This window comes from Catharus ustulatus, chromosome 9 (genome assembly GCF_009819885.2).
Source record: "Catharus ustulatus isolate bCatUst1 chromosome 9, bCatUst1.pri.v2, whole genome shotgun sequence".
Classification (NCBI taxonomy): Eukaryota; Metazoa; Chordata; class Aves; order Passeriformes; family Turdidae; genus Catharus; species Catharus ustulatus.
The window spans coordinates 1,077,237-1,090,612 of record NC_046229.1 but is presented as its reverse complement, the minus strand read 5'-3'; the positions used below and the strand labels follow the sequence as shown (position 1 = coordinate 1,090,612).

General features: G+C 55.1%; 1 protein-coding gene across 1 annotated transcript; it reads right to left on the bottom strand.

Moving 5' to 3' along the window:
• Positions 1-864: 864 nt before the first annotated feature.
• Positions 865-10,154, bottom strand: LOC117000479 (cystathionine gamma-lyase-like). The gene is made up of 12 exons (XM_033068125.1): positions 9,945-10,154; positions 8,346-8,427; positions 7,955-8,050; positions 6,235-6,344; positions 5,428-5,559; positions 4,221-4,278; positions 3,919-3,996; positions 3,120-3,272; positions 2,826-2,947; positions 2,015-2,067; positions 1,509-1,647; positions 865-1,069 (listed from the first exon to the last, which is right to left on the bottom strand). The coding sequence occupies exons 1-12, from the start codon at positions 10,104-10,106 to the stop codon at positions 1,061-1,063; spliced, it is 1,194 nt and encodes a 397-aa protein (XP_032924016.1). The 5' UTR covers positions 10,107-10,154; the 3' UTR covers positions 865-1,060.
• Between the last annotated feature and the right edge of the window lie 3,222 nt (positions 10,155-13,376).

Below are 13,376 nucleotides of genomic sequence, written 5' to 3'. Positions count from 1 at the left end.
CGGGCCGCGGGTTCGAATCCCGCCCGAGCAGCGGCACGGGCGGTGATTACCCAAATTAACCCTAATTACAGAAATTCATCGAGCCCAGCTCCTCACTGAACAGTCATTAACATGCCAGGACGCCTCATGTCAGAGCTGCTCTTGCTGGGTAGGGGTGGCACTGGGTGGGATGTGAGGTGCACTCCAAGCCAAACCAGTCTGGGATTCAGGGGAATGAGGAGGTTTGGGTGGGAACATTTGGGTTTTGTCAGGATTTAATCCCTGTGAGCAGTGAAGGTTGTTCTGGGTGTGGCCACCAATACAGAAATGTTCTCAGTACAGAATTGTCCTGCCCCAGCTCCATCCACTCCTGCCTTCCCACAGGAAAATCCCAACAGCTCCAGGGTCACTCCATCCCCTGAATTTGAACACAAAGAGCACGTGAAAATGGAAACACAGGCAATGAAAGGAAAAGCGTGTTTTAATTAAAATTATTCCAGTAATTCCTACAGCACATGATTTTTTTCAAATGACAAAGATTCCTCTTTAGAAAGTTATTATTTTCCATGTGTTGGATTTAACTTCATTTTCAATAAAACAGCAAGAGAAGAAAAAGCTCTTAAGCAAATTTTTAAGTTAATTAAAATAAATCTGAGCTCCATCAAGTGTGTGAGCCGAGCTGATGGGTGAGGAGAGGAGGAGCTGGGAGCAGCACAGGAACCAGCCCTTGTGCCCCAAACCCTGCAGCAGCAGGAGAGACACTGAGCTCTGCTGGAGAGCTGGGATCGCATTCCCGGGGTGCCCACGGCTCCCACACAGCTCCTGGCCCAGCCATGGCCAGGGAGAGCCCAGGCTGTGCCCAGCACACCCTGCCCAGCCTGGAGAGCAGCCCAGCAGCAGCAGGGAGAGCCCAGGCTGTGCCCAGCACACCCTGCCCAGCCTGGAGAGCAGCCCAGCAGCAACAGGGAGAGCCCCAGGAACCCAGGCTGGGATTCCCAAAGGCACAGCAAGAGTGGTTTGGTTTTCCATGTCCTCGTCCACAGCCAGGTCCAGTTCCGAGTTCCTTTTTGACCCTCAAGGTTTATTCAAACTGCAGGAAGGAAAGGGAGGGATCATTGTGCTCTGCCCCTCTACCAACCACACATTTTTATTTTCCTTTTCATAAATAAAAGTCACATTTTAGCATCAGACTGTCCTCATGCTGGCAAAGAGAAACATGAGGAGTTACTGATGAAAACTTTCCCTCTTGTAAAGAACCCCAAAATTCCCCCCAATAGAAACAAAAAGAAAACACAACTGCTCCTGAACCCACGGGAGCTGTGCCTGGCACATCCCAACTGCTCCTGAACCCACGGGAGCTGTGCCTGGCACATCCCAACTGCTCCTGAACCCACGGGAGCTGTGCCTGAGCAGGGCTGCAATCAGAAACTTTAAATCCACAGCCCAGGGTCCCTGTGGGAGGAGCTGCAGGCTCAGCCCGTGGGAAAGGCTGGGTGGGGATTGTTTTTGGAGGGGAACTCCCCACTCACCGCAGCCTTCAGGGCCTGATCCAGGTCTTGGAGCAAATCCTCCTCGTCCTCCAGCCCCACCGAGAGGCGGATCAGGGTGTCACTGATTCCCAGAGCTTTCCTCTCCTGCTCAGGCACTGAGGCGTGGGTCATGATGGCCCTGCAGGGACAAAAAGAAGAATTTCCTTAAGAATTTGGGACTTTTACTGGTGAAACCAGCCCAGCTGGCTCCCTGGCAGCACCCCTGCAATGGCAGCAGGAGCTGACACCTCCTCTGTGCCACTTGTGTGACCCCACAGATGCAGAGAGCTCCTGGCAATGATGGCAATGCTCACAGGTCAGGGAATTGCATCTCCAGCTTGTGTTTCCAAAATACAAATGATTAAGAAGTGGAAGCTTTAAAATCTGGATTTCTCTTCCTTCCTGAGTTATTCTTTTTTTATTCTACAGAGGGGCTGTAAACTCTGCATGTGGGGAATGTGCAACCTCCAGTATAAAATCATCTGAGGATGGAAGGGTGAACTCACGGATGCTCTGCCAGGCTCTCGAAGCCACCCAGACTCTCAGCCAGGGCAAACACCTATGGGAGAGAGGGAAGGAGGTTATGGATGCAGAGGATTCACAGAATCAGGGAATACCCCGAGTGGGAAGTGCCCTCAGGGATCACTGATCCAGCTCCTGGCCCTCACAGACCCCCCAACAATCCCACCCTGAGCATCCCTGGCAGCTCTGTCCAAACCCTGCTGGAGCAGCCTCGGGGCTGGCACCTCTTCAAGGACATGGAGGAAAGTTCAGGGACATTTTCCCCTGAGTTCTTCTATATTAACTTTTATATTATACACTGTATTAGGTGTAATTAGGGAACAAAGTGCACACCTGGCAGGTAAGAGCTGAGATTCAGAACAGGCTCATCCTGCCCCTGGATCCCTGGGATGGCCTTGGCTGGATGGGCCCTTGGCTGGAGCCAACCAAGCATTCCCAGAGCCAGGGGCTCCCCCTGTGCCCCACGAGTCAGGCCCTGCCTCAGAGGCTTTCCCTCCTGAGGGCATCTGCAATATTGCAGCAGAGCTGCAGCAGCCCCAGTGCCCAGCCCTGCAGAGAGCCCTGAGTGAGCAGCAGCTCCCGGGCTGGGCTGGACATGCCTCACCCTGGCAGCAAACAAACACTGCCAAGGGGCTGAGCCTCCCTTTGTTCCCTCTCATGAGCCCCCAGGGACAAAAGATCCCAAATTCACAGTGGGGCACACCCACAGGGCTGGGCAAGAAAAGCCACTTCCATTCTCCCCTCAGAGGGAGCTGGAACTGCCCTCTGAGGGTGATTTTATTGCCTTTCTTTTACCTTCAAGTTCTTGAGGAAGGCAGAGGCATTTTTGACGTTCCCTTTGATGTAGAAGGTGATCATTCCAGGACAGCCCGTGCACTGCTTCCGTGTCACCTCGTACTGAGGGTGGGAAGGCAACCCTGGAATGGGGAGGGGTGAGAGAATTCCCAGTGAATTCCAGAGCAGAGCTGGGGCAGCTCAGCCTCACCTGAGTGACCCAGCCCCAGTCATGGGGCACCACAGCTCCCAAATCCCTTCCCTGGGATGTCCCCAAATCCCTCCCCTGGGATGCTCTCAGCCCTGCCCACCCACCTGGGTAAATGACCTTCTCCACCCTGGGATGGGTTTCCAGGAACTTGGCCACGGCCAGGCCGTTGTGGAAGTGCAGCTTCATCCGGATGTGCAGAGTCTTCAGCCCCCGGTTGCAGAGGAAGCAGTCAAAGGGAGAGGGGACAGCTCCCAGGGCTGTGGGAATGGGAAGGAATTCCATGGAATCCCACAGAATTCCACAATATTCCACAGCAACACTGGTGTTTTGCATTCAGCAAAGCCAAACATGCCCTCATCTCCAGCAGTTCTGTGGCTGGAATGAGTGGGAAGACACCAGAGACAATCTCTGTTCCTCATCTCCCACACTGGGAACCAATTAATGAGCCCAATTAACAGGCTCAGGCCTCAAGGATTACATTTACTGGACACAGGGCACCTTCACTGCTGCAGGCAGAGGGCAGGAATTTATTCCTGACAATGAAGAGTCTGGCAAATGCTTGGAATCATCAGAGATAAGAAAACTCTGCACTGGGCACATCCTGAGGGGTGAGTTCCAAACCCCCCTAACTGCAGGTGGGCACCTCAGTGGTTTCAGGATGTGCCCCAGTGCTCTCCTGAAGAGCTTGGGAGTGGAGACCAATGTCTCTCATTTTACTGGAGTTTTACTTGTTGGAGTTTTTTTTAAAATTGAACTTTACTCAGTTCAACTCATTGAAAACTCATTAAACTCAGTTTACTCAGTGTGCCCATTAAAGTCACATTCCCAGGCAATTTCCCCCTGTGTGCATGCACACCCTCCCCAGCAGGAGCTGTGGATCAGCAATTCCCTGGCTGCACTTACAGTTCTGCAGGAATTTGAGCCTCTCATAGAGATCATCCCGGTTCACAGACACCAGGCCCATGAGAACATCACTGTGCCCTACAAATGACAGGGGACAAGGATGGGATCAGCCACTGCAGCTGCTCCAGGGTGCTGCCACAAACCCCCAGGGACACCTCCCACCATCCCAGGCTGCCCCAAGCCCCAGTGTCCAGCCTGGCCTTGGACACTGCCAGGGATCCAGGGGCCTCCCCACCCTCCCAGCCAGGAATTCCTCCCCAGTCCCCACCTAACCCTGCCCTAAGGATGTGCTGAGCTCTCACCATTCATGTATTTGGTTGCAGAATACATAGAAATATCAGCCCCCAGGGATAAAGGACGCTGAAACAAAAGGAAAATAACATCAATTCAAGTTTGGGTGCACTCAGGTTCATTCCCAGCTGTTCCAAAGGGCTGTGAGCTTACACAGGAAAAATCAGTGCAGAAACAAACACAGGAACCTGAGGATGACAACAGAACAGGTGCTGAAAGCAGCAGTGCAGGGAGCACTCTGAATTCAGGGGGAGCACAAGAAAATGTGATTTAAAAGCACTGCCCCAACTCCCACAGGGAGAGAAGAGATTGAGCACATCCAACATCCAGTGCACAGCTGGGAAGAAATACTTCTACTGCTCAGCTGAGGGACAAATAATGGCATTTACTCTGTAAAGAGCATTTCCCTGGGAAATGAAGGACTCAAACTGCAGAGCAGAAGAATTGCTTTGTTTCCCAGTGTTGGAGACCCTGCCCTGCAGGAGCTGAGAACAGGAGGAAAGGAGGTTCCTTTGCCCTCCCTCTGCCCTCACCCCCAGCTCTCTGCCCAGGAGCCTCTGCAGTGACACAGACCAGAGGGGATGAGCAGTGCCAGGTTTTTAATCAATCACTAATTAAGGCACTTTGCACATTTTATCAACACATTCTAAAGAGTGAGGGGCATCACTGCTCAAGTGGAACAAAGCAGGCAGAGGCAAAGACTGCTGCTGCTACATTGAACTGACTCCCAGCCAGGGAATGGGGAGATGCCCAGCCAGAACCATCATGGAAAAGCACTTTTACACTCAATGTTGATGGACAGATCACTGTGAAATTCTGCTTTTCTTGGCCCAGTGCTCCCACTCGACCTACTGCTCCCACCAATTAATCATTAGCACTGATTTTCTCTCTACACCAGGCTGCTCCAGACCATTAACCAGCACCCTGTGTTCATCCACACAGGGATGGAAGAAATTGGGAATTCTGAAATGAATAACACATTGCAGGGGAAATCTCCAAGCCTCTGCTGTGTCCCAGGCCAACTGCAGAGCTGCTTGAGCTAAGCATTAACACTTTCTGCAGAGTTCTCTTAATTCAGCAAGATTGCAGCACCCTGAACAAAACCAGGCAGTTCACACTCTGCAGAAAGGGTGACTTCACACCTGCAACACCAGGGCTTAGCTTGGCCTCCTGATTTGATCCCTTTCCCAATCCCCCTGCCCTGGGGCAGTGACACACCTGGAAGTAGGCAGACATGAAGCTGTTGTCCACTGCCAGCAGCACCCCCGGGTGCCTCCTCACCACCTCTGCACAGGCCTTGATGTCAATCACCTTCAGCATGGGGTTCGTGGGGGTCTCCAGCCAAACCAGCTGCACAAAGCCAAAAAAAACTGCAGGTCAGAGAGTTCCCAGTGCTGGCTGAGTCCCCAGGGCTCTGGGTGTTCAGTGGGGGCAGCTCCCTGTGGGGTTTGGGCAGTGCCAGAGCCAGGGGAGGCTGCAGCTCCTCCAGGCTCAGGGAGGTTTCCCTGCAGCTGGGCTTGTGCATGCCAGGGCATCCCAGCTGGGAAGGGCAGAGCCAGGACAGAGCTGAGAGGGACAGAGCCTTGGACAGGGACAGAGCTGAGAGGGACAGAGCCAGGACAGAGCCAGGACAGAGCTGAGAGGGACAGAGCCGAGAGGGACAGAGCCTTGGACAGGGACAGAGCCTTGGAGAGGGACAGAGCCTTGGAGAGAGCCTGTTCCCAGAGCCTTTCCCAGCTGAGTTCCCTCCCCTGGAGCAGGGATCACCCACCCAGTGCCATGGAGCACCTCCAGCTCTGAGCTTGGTGTTCCCTCTGCTCTTCCTCACCTTTTCCCTTTTCCCTCCTCTCTCTCTCCAGGGGTTTTTGTCCTTAGGATGTTTTCCATGAGGCAGCACAGTGGGATATGGTGGATCCAGCTGTGCCCCCAAGCTGCCAGCCCTCAGCTCAACACACCCCCCAAACTCCACAGGAGCAAGGATAAAACAATTTAACATCCCTTCAAAATCCACTCCCTCACCCTTACCTTGGTCTCTGGTGTAATGGCAGCTTCCAGGCATTTTGGTTTTGTGCAGTCAACAAAAATTACTTTCAAATTATTTTCTGATGCTACTTTCTGGAAATACCTGTTTGTGCCTAAAAAACCCAAAAAAATCACAAAATGAAACAACTTCCTGAACTCTTTCCCTGCTCTCCAGCCTCTTTCATCATCCAGGCTCAGTCAGGAGGGCACAGCTTTATGCTGCACACCATCAATGGCACGTTTATATTTTCTTCATTTACAAAGTTTAAAGATTGTTGTGGATTTAAAGAACATGAAATAGCAATAATGGGAATATGGGATCAGAGTGGTTTGTAAGTACTTGAAATCAATGTGGGGTTATGACCAGGAAATTAAACAGAGAAGAAGATCCAAGGGGAACAGTCCAGCTACTGTTTCCCATCACTCCATTAAAAATGATTCCTTCCTGTCTTTGAAGCCTTTCCCTGGGAAGACTGAAAGGATCCAGCAGCAGGTGATCAGTGGAGGTGCAGCACTCACTGCCAGGAAATATTGCCTGGATTAACAATTATTGATTGGGTCCTTTGGCCAAGGTTATCCCCAGGAGCTGAGTTTTCCATCGGAGCAGGAAGGGATGGAACATGGAGCAGGATTCTGTGAGCTGAAGGAAATATCTGAGTGATCTTTGGGTGGCTCTTCTGAGAGAAACCCTTTCTTTATAACAAACCAAACCAGAGGAGAAAGAATGAAATTCACCCCTGCAGAAACCAGCCCTGAGGCTTTAATGGGAAGGGGCTTTGCCTGCCAGAGCCAGCCTGAGCCCCTGGGAATGAGGGACTGAGCCCCTGCTCTGCCTTAATGCCTCTGCTTAACTGAGTGCTGGGGACAGGCCTGGAGTGAGAGCAGCAGAGATTCCTGCTGTTCCCAGGATCCAGCTGCACTCTGGAGCTCACCTGGCAGGGCAGTGTGATAGGAAAAGCAAATGTGTGTGTTTGCATTGGATGTGCACAAGCCCAGGGAGCTCCTGGCAGCAGCCACCACTCCCAGGGAGGGCAAAGGGGATTCCTTCATTTCCCAGCCACTGCCTGGGCACAGCCACCAGTGGCTGGGCTCTGGAACCCCCCTGGCCAACAGCCAGGCTGGATCTGAGGGCCTGAGCAGGGACAGCTCTGCTGGGCAGGGACACAGGGACCCTGCAGGGACACATGGCACAGCAGGGACAGCCAGGCTGGCTGGGAGTGGCACTGAGCTCACCCTGCTGAGGGACCCTGCAGAGCTGGGTGCACCTGCAGGAGGGGACTGAGAAACACAGAGCAGTATCAACACCACAGAGTGGGCCAGGACAGCACTGAGGGGTTCAGAGGACATGGGGACAACAGAAGGAATTGTGGAATTGTTGTTTGGTTGGGAAAGGGCCAAGCCTTGGGAAGGGACAGAGAAACACCAGACACTGGGGAGTGCTGCTGCCTTGGGCTGCAGAGGGTCCTGCTCTGCAAACAAACACAAAGGTGTTGCCATTCCCCCTCAGTCAAACATGCATTTCTGGTTATGTTTTTCTAAACCTCCATGCTGTGCCAACAGAATATTTCAACATCCAGATCAGACAGGAGGGATCTGTGTTCTCACAAAGAGAAAAGGCTTCAAACTACAGTGAGGTCCTACATGTGACATTCAGAGCTCCTGAGATCAGACAGGTTTGGTCCCTTGCACAGTGAAGACCGAAGCCACAGGCTGCTGTACCCACCTCCATAGACATCATCCATGCAGATAACCGTGTCCCCTGCCTTCACCAGGTGACAGATGTTCAAAAGAGCTGCTAAGCCAGAGGAATAAGCCAAGCCTGGAAGAGAAAGGAGTCAGTGTTTGACGTGACTCAAGTCAGACTTGCCTTGGCCTTCCTTGCTTTGCCTCTGAAAAGAACCTGTTCTGTCACTGCCTCACTGGGAACGTGGAGCCAGTGACAGCAGGAGCCTGCACAGCACAGAGCCAGCCAGAGCCCTGGCACAGAATCCTGGAATGCTCTGGGGTAGAGGGACCCCAAAGCCCACCCAGTGCCCCCCCCTGCCATGGGCAGGGACACCTCCCTCTGTGCCAGGCTGCTCCAAGCCCCAGTGCCCAGCCCATGAGGTGCTCACAGTATTTGGCTCCATCGAGGGCGGCCGCAGCCTTCTCCAGGCAATCCCGGGTGGGGTTCCCAGAGCGGGAGTATTCATAACCCTGGGGAGGGAATAAGAAACAAACATCAGAGAGAGCACTGGGAATGTCTGCAATGACAGCAGCTCTGGTTCCTAAAGAGCCCTGGCTGAGGGCAGCCAGCTCCTCCCAGAGCAGCAGGAGGGTTCCTGGCACAGCATCCAGCTGGGCATCCCCACCACAGAAAGGGGCCTGGGGTGCCCTGGGGCAAGGAGCCAAACTCCTGCTCCTGCCCAGACACCACCTGTGGGCTCTGAGGGAGAAAAGGTGCTGGGCTGCACAGTCCAGCCACCCTCAATGCCAGGCTGGGTCAGGCTGGAAGGGACCATGAGGGTGCCCAGGTCCCACTCCCTGCCCAGCAGGGCCATCCCAGGGCACGGGATCTGTCCAGACAGTTCTGGGCATCTCCAGTGAGGGAGACTCCACAGCCTCTCTGGAGAGAATTCTCAGGAAAAACGTGTGTCCAGCTCCACCACACCCACAGGGTATTGACCAAATCCTGTCATCAGCTTTTGAGAACCCACATGTTCCTTAGTCCCACACCTTTTATGTAAATTATGGGGAAATGCAATGAGGAAAACACCACTCATGCATGCACACATGCAGTTGTTACCAAGAGAACTTGCTGAGCACCCTGGGATTTGCCTGCTTTTAGGATTTCTCTTTAATGTCAACTTCCTCATAGTCAGGAATCCTGCAGATTGCTCTGCCAGAGCTCCCGGCAAGAGCAGGGATCCTGTCACCAGGATGTGGCTACAGCAGCGTGACTCCTCAGCACAGCTGGGATTCTGCGTGGAATGAGGAATCACAAGGCAAATTCCTCCTGCCCGACCAGCAGGTGCTGATTTAGAAGTGGCAGCTTAGCACACAACCCGTCAGAAACTTCAGCACAGCTCAGTACAAACCTTTCTGGTACTTTCTACAGGGCATCCCCCAAATCCTGAGGAAATATTCCCTCGGTTTGGAAAGAAAACTGAAGCAGGTTCTTACATAAAGTGTGTGGAGCGGAACAGGGATTCTGCCGAACCCTGGGGCAGGTGCAGGGCAGGAAGAGCCTCCCAGATGGCGGGCTCGGGGCAGCCCCTGCAGCAGCATCGCTGCGAGCCCGGGGGCACTGGGTGTCCCTGCTCCCCTTCCCCCGCTGTCACAGCGAACCATCCCAACCTCATCCCTCCCCTGCCCCTCCCAGCCCCCCAGGCTGGAGCCCAGCGGCTCCTCCGGGCCCATCGCCGCTCGGCAGGGCCTTCCCGGAGCGCAGGGCACGGCCCCGCGGGCAGGCGGCTCTGCAATGTCCGCAGGGAGGAGATGGCAGCGCCTGCCGGGCCAGAGCCCCGCTGCCCGCGGAACGGGATGCTCGCGTTCGCCCGGGAGCTGCCACGTGGGGAAACACCCGCAGGGGAGCTCGCTGCCCTGCCCGGACCCGCGGCCGGGACACGCCGGGGCCGGAGCGGGGCTCGCTGTCCCCGCGGGCCACTCGGGGTCCCCGTGGGTGACTCAGTGCCACGTGCGGGGCTCGCTACCCCGGTGGCGGCCGCACTCACCGCGTGTTCACCGGGCGCCCGCTGCTTGAAGGTGGTGGAGAGCGAGATGGGCGGCACCACGGCCCCGGAGCGCCACTGCTCGGGCTCCTGGCCGGCATGGATGGCGTTGGTGGCGAAGTGCTTGAAGGGAGGCAGGAAGCCCTGCATCCCCTTGTCAGCCATGGCTGCGCCTCTGAGGGACCGGCCCTCAGCGCTCCGGGGGCTCGGCGGGGCGGGGCCTCCGCGCCTCCTGATTGGCTGCGGCGCCGGCGGGGCGGGGCCCCCGCGCCCTCCCATTGGCTGCCGGCGGGGCGGGGCCCGCCCTGCACGGGCAGCGCCCGCCCGCTGGGGGGCGCCCGCGCGCCGCGCTCTGAGGGGCCGCTCCCGGGGCGCCTTTGTGGGAATAACCGGGAATAACCGGGAGTAACCGGGAATAACCGGGAATGGGCCCGCGGCTGATCCACAGCCGAGCAGTGTGCTGGCTGCCCGGCAGCGCTGCCTGGAGTGCCTCAGCACCTGGGAACAACGCCAGCGCAGAACAGGCTGGGGGCACCGGCTGGAGCAGCTCTGGGGGAAGGACCTGAGGGTGCTGGGGGACAATGAGGTGTCCCTGCCCAGCAGTGTCCAATGAGATCCTGAGGGACAACGAGGTGTCCCTGCCCATCAGTGTCCAGTGGGATCCTGAGGGACAACGAGGTGTCCCTGCCCAGCAGTGTCCAGTGGGATCCTGAGGTGCCTCAGGCAGAGCATTCCCAGCAGGTCAGGGAGTGATCCTGCCCTGTGCCAGCCCTGGAGGCCCCTCTGGGTGCTGTGTCCAGCCCTGGGAACACCTCTGGGTGCTGTGTCCAGCCCTGGAGGCCCCTCTGGGTGCTGTGTCCAGCCCTGGGGACACCTCTGGGTGCTGTGTCCAGCCCTGGATCCTCAGCACAGCAGGACAGGAGCTCCTGGAGCTGAGGGAGGACCTGGAGCATCCCTGTGCCCGGGAAAGGCTGAGGGAGCTGGGGCTGCTCAGCCTGGAGAGGAGCCCTCAGCCCTGAGTGTCCCTGTCTGTCCCTGGGTGTCCCTGAGTGTCCCTGTCTGTCCCTGGGTGCAGGGAGGGTCAGAGCAGTCCCAGACTCTGCGCCAGAGCCCAGCAGTGGCACCAGAGGAACGGGCAGGGATTGATCCCAGCAATTCCCCTGCACAGGACGCAGAACTTCTGCCCTGGTCACTCCCAGCCCTGAACAAATTGTGCAGGGAGGCTGTGGAGTCTCCTCTGGGGATATTCCACAGCCATTGGGACACAACCCTGTGCTCTGGGATGTCCCTGCTGGAACAGGGAGGTGGCACCAGAGGAACCACTGTGGTTCCTTCCAGCCTGACCCAGCCTGGGATTCTGTGATTAAAAATTAATTCACTGGGTCACCCTGCCAAGGTTACCCTGCATGGACTGACGTCCATGGAACAGCACCTGGACATCTGAGGACAAAGGGCACATAGGTGCTGAAGGCCACAGATGAATGATTTTTATATGAGATTTTGTAAGGAAACATTGTCTTTACAACAAAAATATGGGTAAAATCTGAGCAAAGTTGGATCTAATGGATCTAAGAAGAGCAAACCTCTGGATGTGTGCAGTGCCTCAGCACACAAGCAAGAACAATTCCATCCCATGTCAACAAATCCACTTGTTGTAGGAAAGTTCCGTTGATAGATGGACAAAAAACCCATTGTCAAGAATTTGTGAGTGTACAGTAATCCCCCAGCTGGGATTCCCTACAAACGCCAGTTTTCCCAGAGCCCTTCCCGTGAGTAATGCCCTGGTTCCATTCCTGGGGTGAATAAGGGAGTCCATAATAAGCTGGTAAACAGTGACTTCATACCTCCAGTAATTAAAAATGCAGAATGAGGCTTCCAACATCAGCTAAAACCTGAGCCAATCCCTCCATTCCACAAGACTGGCTGTGCTCCACGTGTGTTCCCAGACATCAGAACTGCTGACAGTGCCAGGCTCTCACACTCTGCCTGCAAATGAGTTCCACTTTCCTCAAAAAACCAAGGAGAGACAGAAAAATCTCATTGGAAAGACCACTGGAGTATAGAGAAAAAAAAATTAAAAATTGTTGGGTTTTTTCCCCCTAGAATTACTTAGAATTCTGTATTAGGATTGGAAAAAGCTGTGTGGGAAGCAGCTGGGGACAGCAGGCACAGGATTTCCTAAATTTGCCTTGAATTCTTGGGATGATGGAGATGATGCAAAATAGGCAAAGAAGGCAGTTCTGTTACCACAGCAAGTCTGATCTTCCTGGAAACTTGGGGTTTTTTTTTCCTTGGGAGAATTTGTAAAAAATCCAATTCACTGAGAATTTGGGACATCATCATTTTTACAATTACTCATCCCATGCTGGAAGCAGAAACTGCAGAACTGCCCCAGGAGCGGGAGGTGCAGTGGGAAATTGGGAAGCTCTTACCCAAACAGGTCCGTTCTGAGCTGACAAAGCTTCTCCAAGGCTTGCACCATGGCAGCAGGACTGTCCCGTTTTTCCCTTTCCTGCACCTGTTTCTGAGGAACGCTTGTGCAGATCCCATCATTTCCAAAAGAACTTTCCATGGACGGTGGGAGAGCGCTGGAATGGCTGCTGAGAGTCCTGGAGTCTCCCTGTCCCGGTCCCTGAGGCCCTTTGGGATGGATCCCTGATCCTGTCCCTCAGGATGTGCCCTTTGGGATGGATTCCTGATCCTGTCCCTCAGGTTGTGCCCTTTGGGATCGATCCCTGATCCTGTCCCTCAGGATGTGCCCTTTGGGATGGATCCCTGATCCTCCTGTCCCTCAGGATGTGCCCTTTGGGATCGATCCCTGATCCTGTCCCTCAGGATGTGCCCTTTGGGATCGATCCCTGATCCTGCCTGTCCCTCAGGATGTGCCCTTTGGGATCGATCCCTGATCCCTGATCCTGTCCCTCAGGCCGTGCCCTTTATCCCTGATCCCATCTGTCCCTCAGGCTGTGCCCTTTGGGATGGATCCCTGATCCTGTCCCTCAGGCTGTGCCCTTTGGGATGGATCCCTGATCCTGTCCCTCAGGATGTGCCCTTTGGGACCGATCCATGTCCCAGTCCCTCAGGCTGTGCCCTCTGGGATCGATCCTTGATCCCGCCTGTCCCTCAGGCTGTGCCCTTTGGGATCGATCCTTGATCCCGCCTGTCCCTCAGGCTGTGCCCTTTGGGATCGATCCCTGATCCTGTCCCTCAGGATGTGCCCTTTATCCCTGATCCTGTCCCTCAGGCCGTGCCCTTTGGGATGGATCCCTGATCCTGTCCCTCAGGCTGTGCCCTTTGGGATGGATCCCTGATCCCGCCTGTCCCTCAGGATGTGCCCTTTGGGATCGATCCCTGATCCTGTCCCTCAGGCCGTGCCCTTTATCCCTGATCCCATCTGTCCCTCAGGCTGTGCCCTTTGGGATCGATCCCTGATCC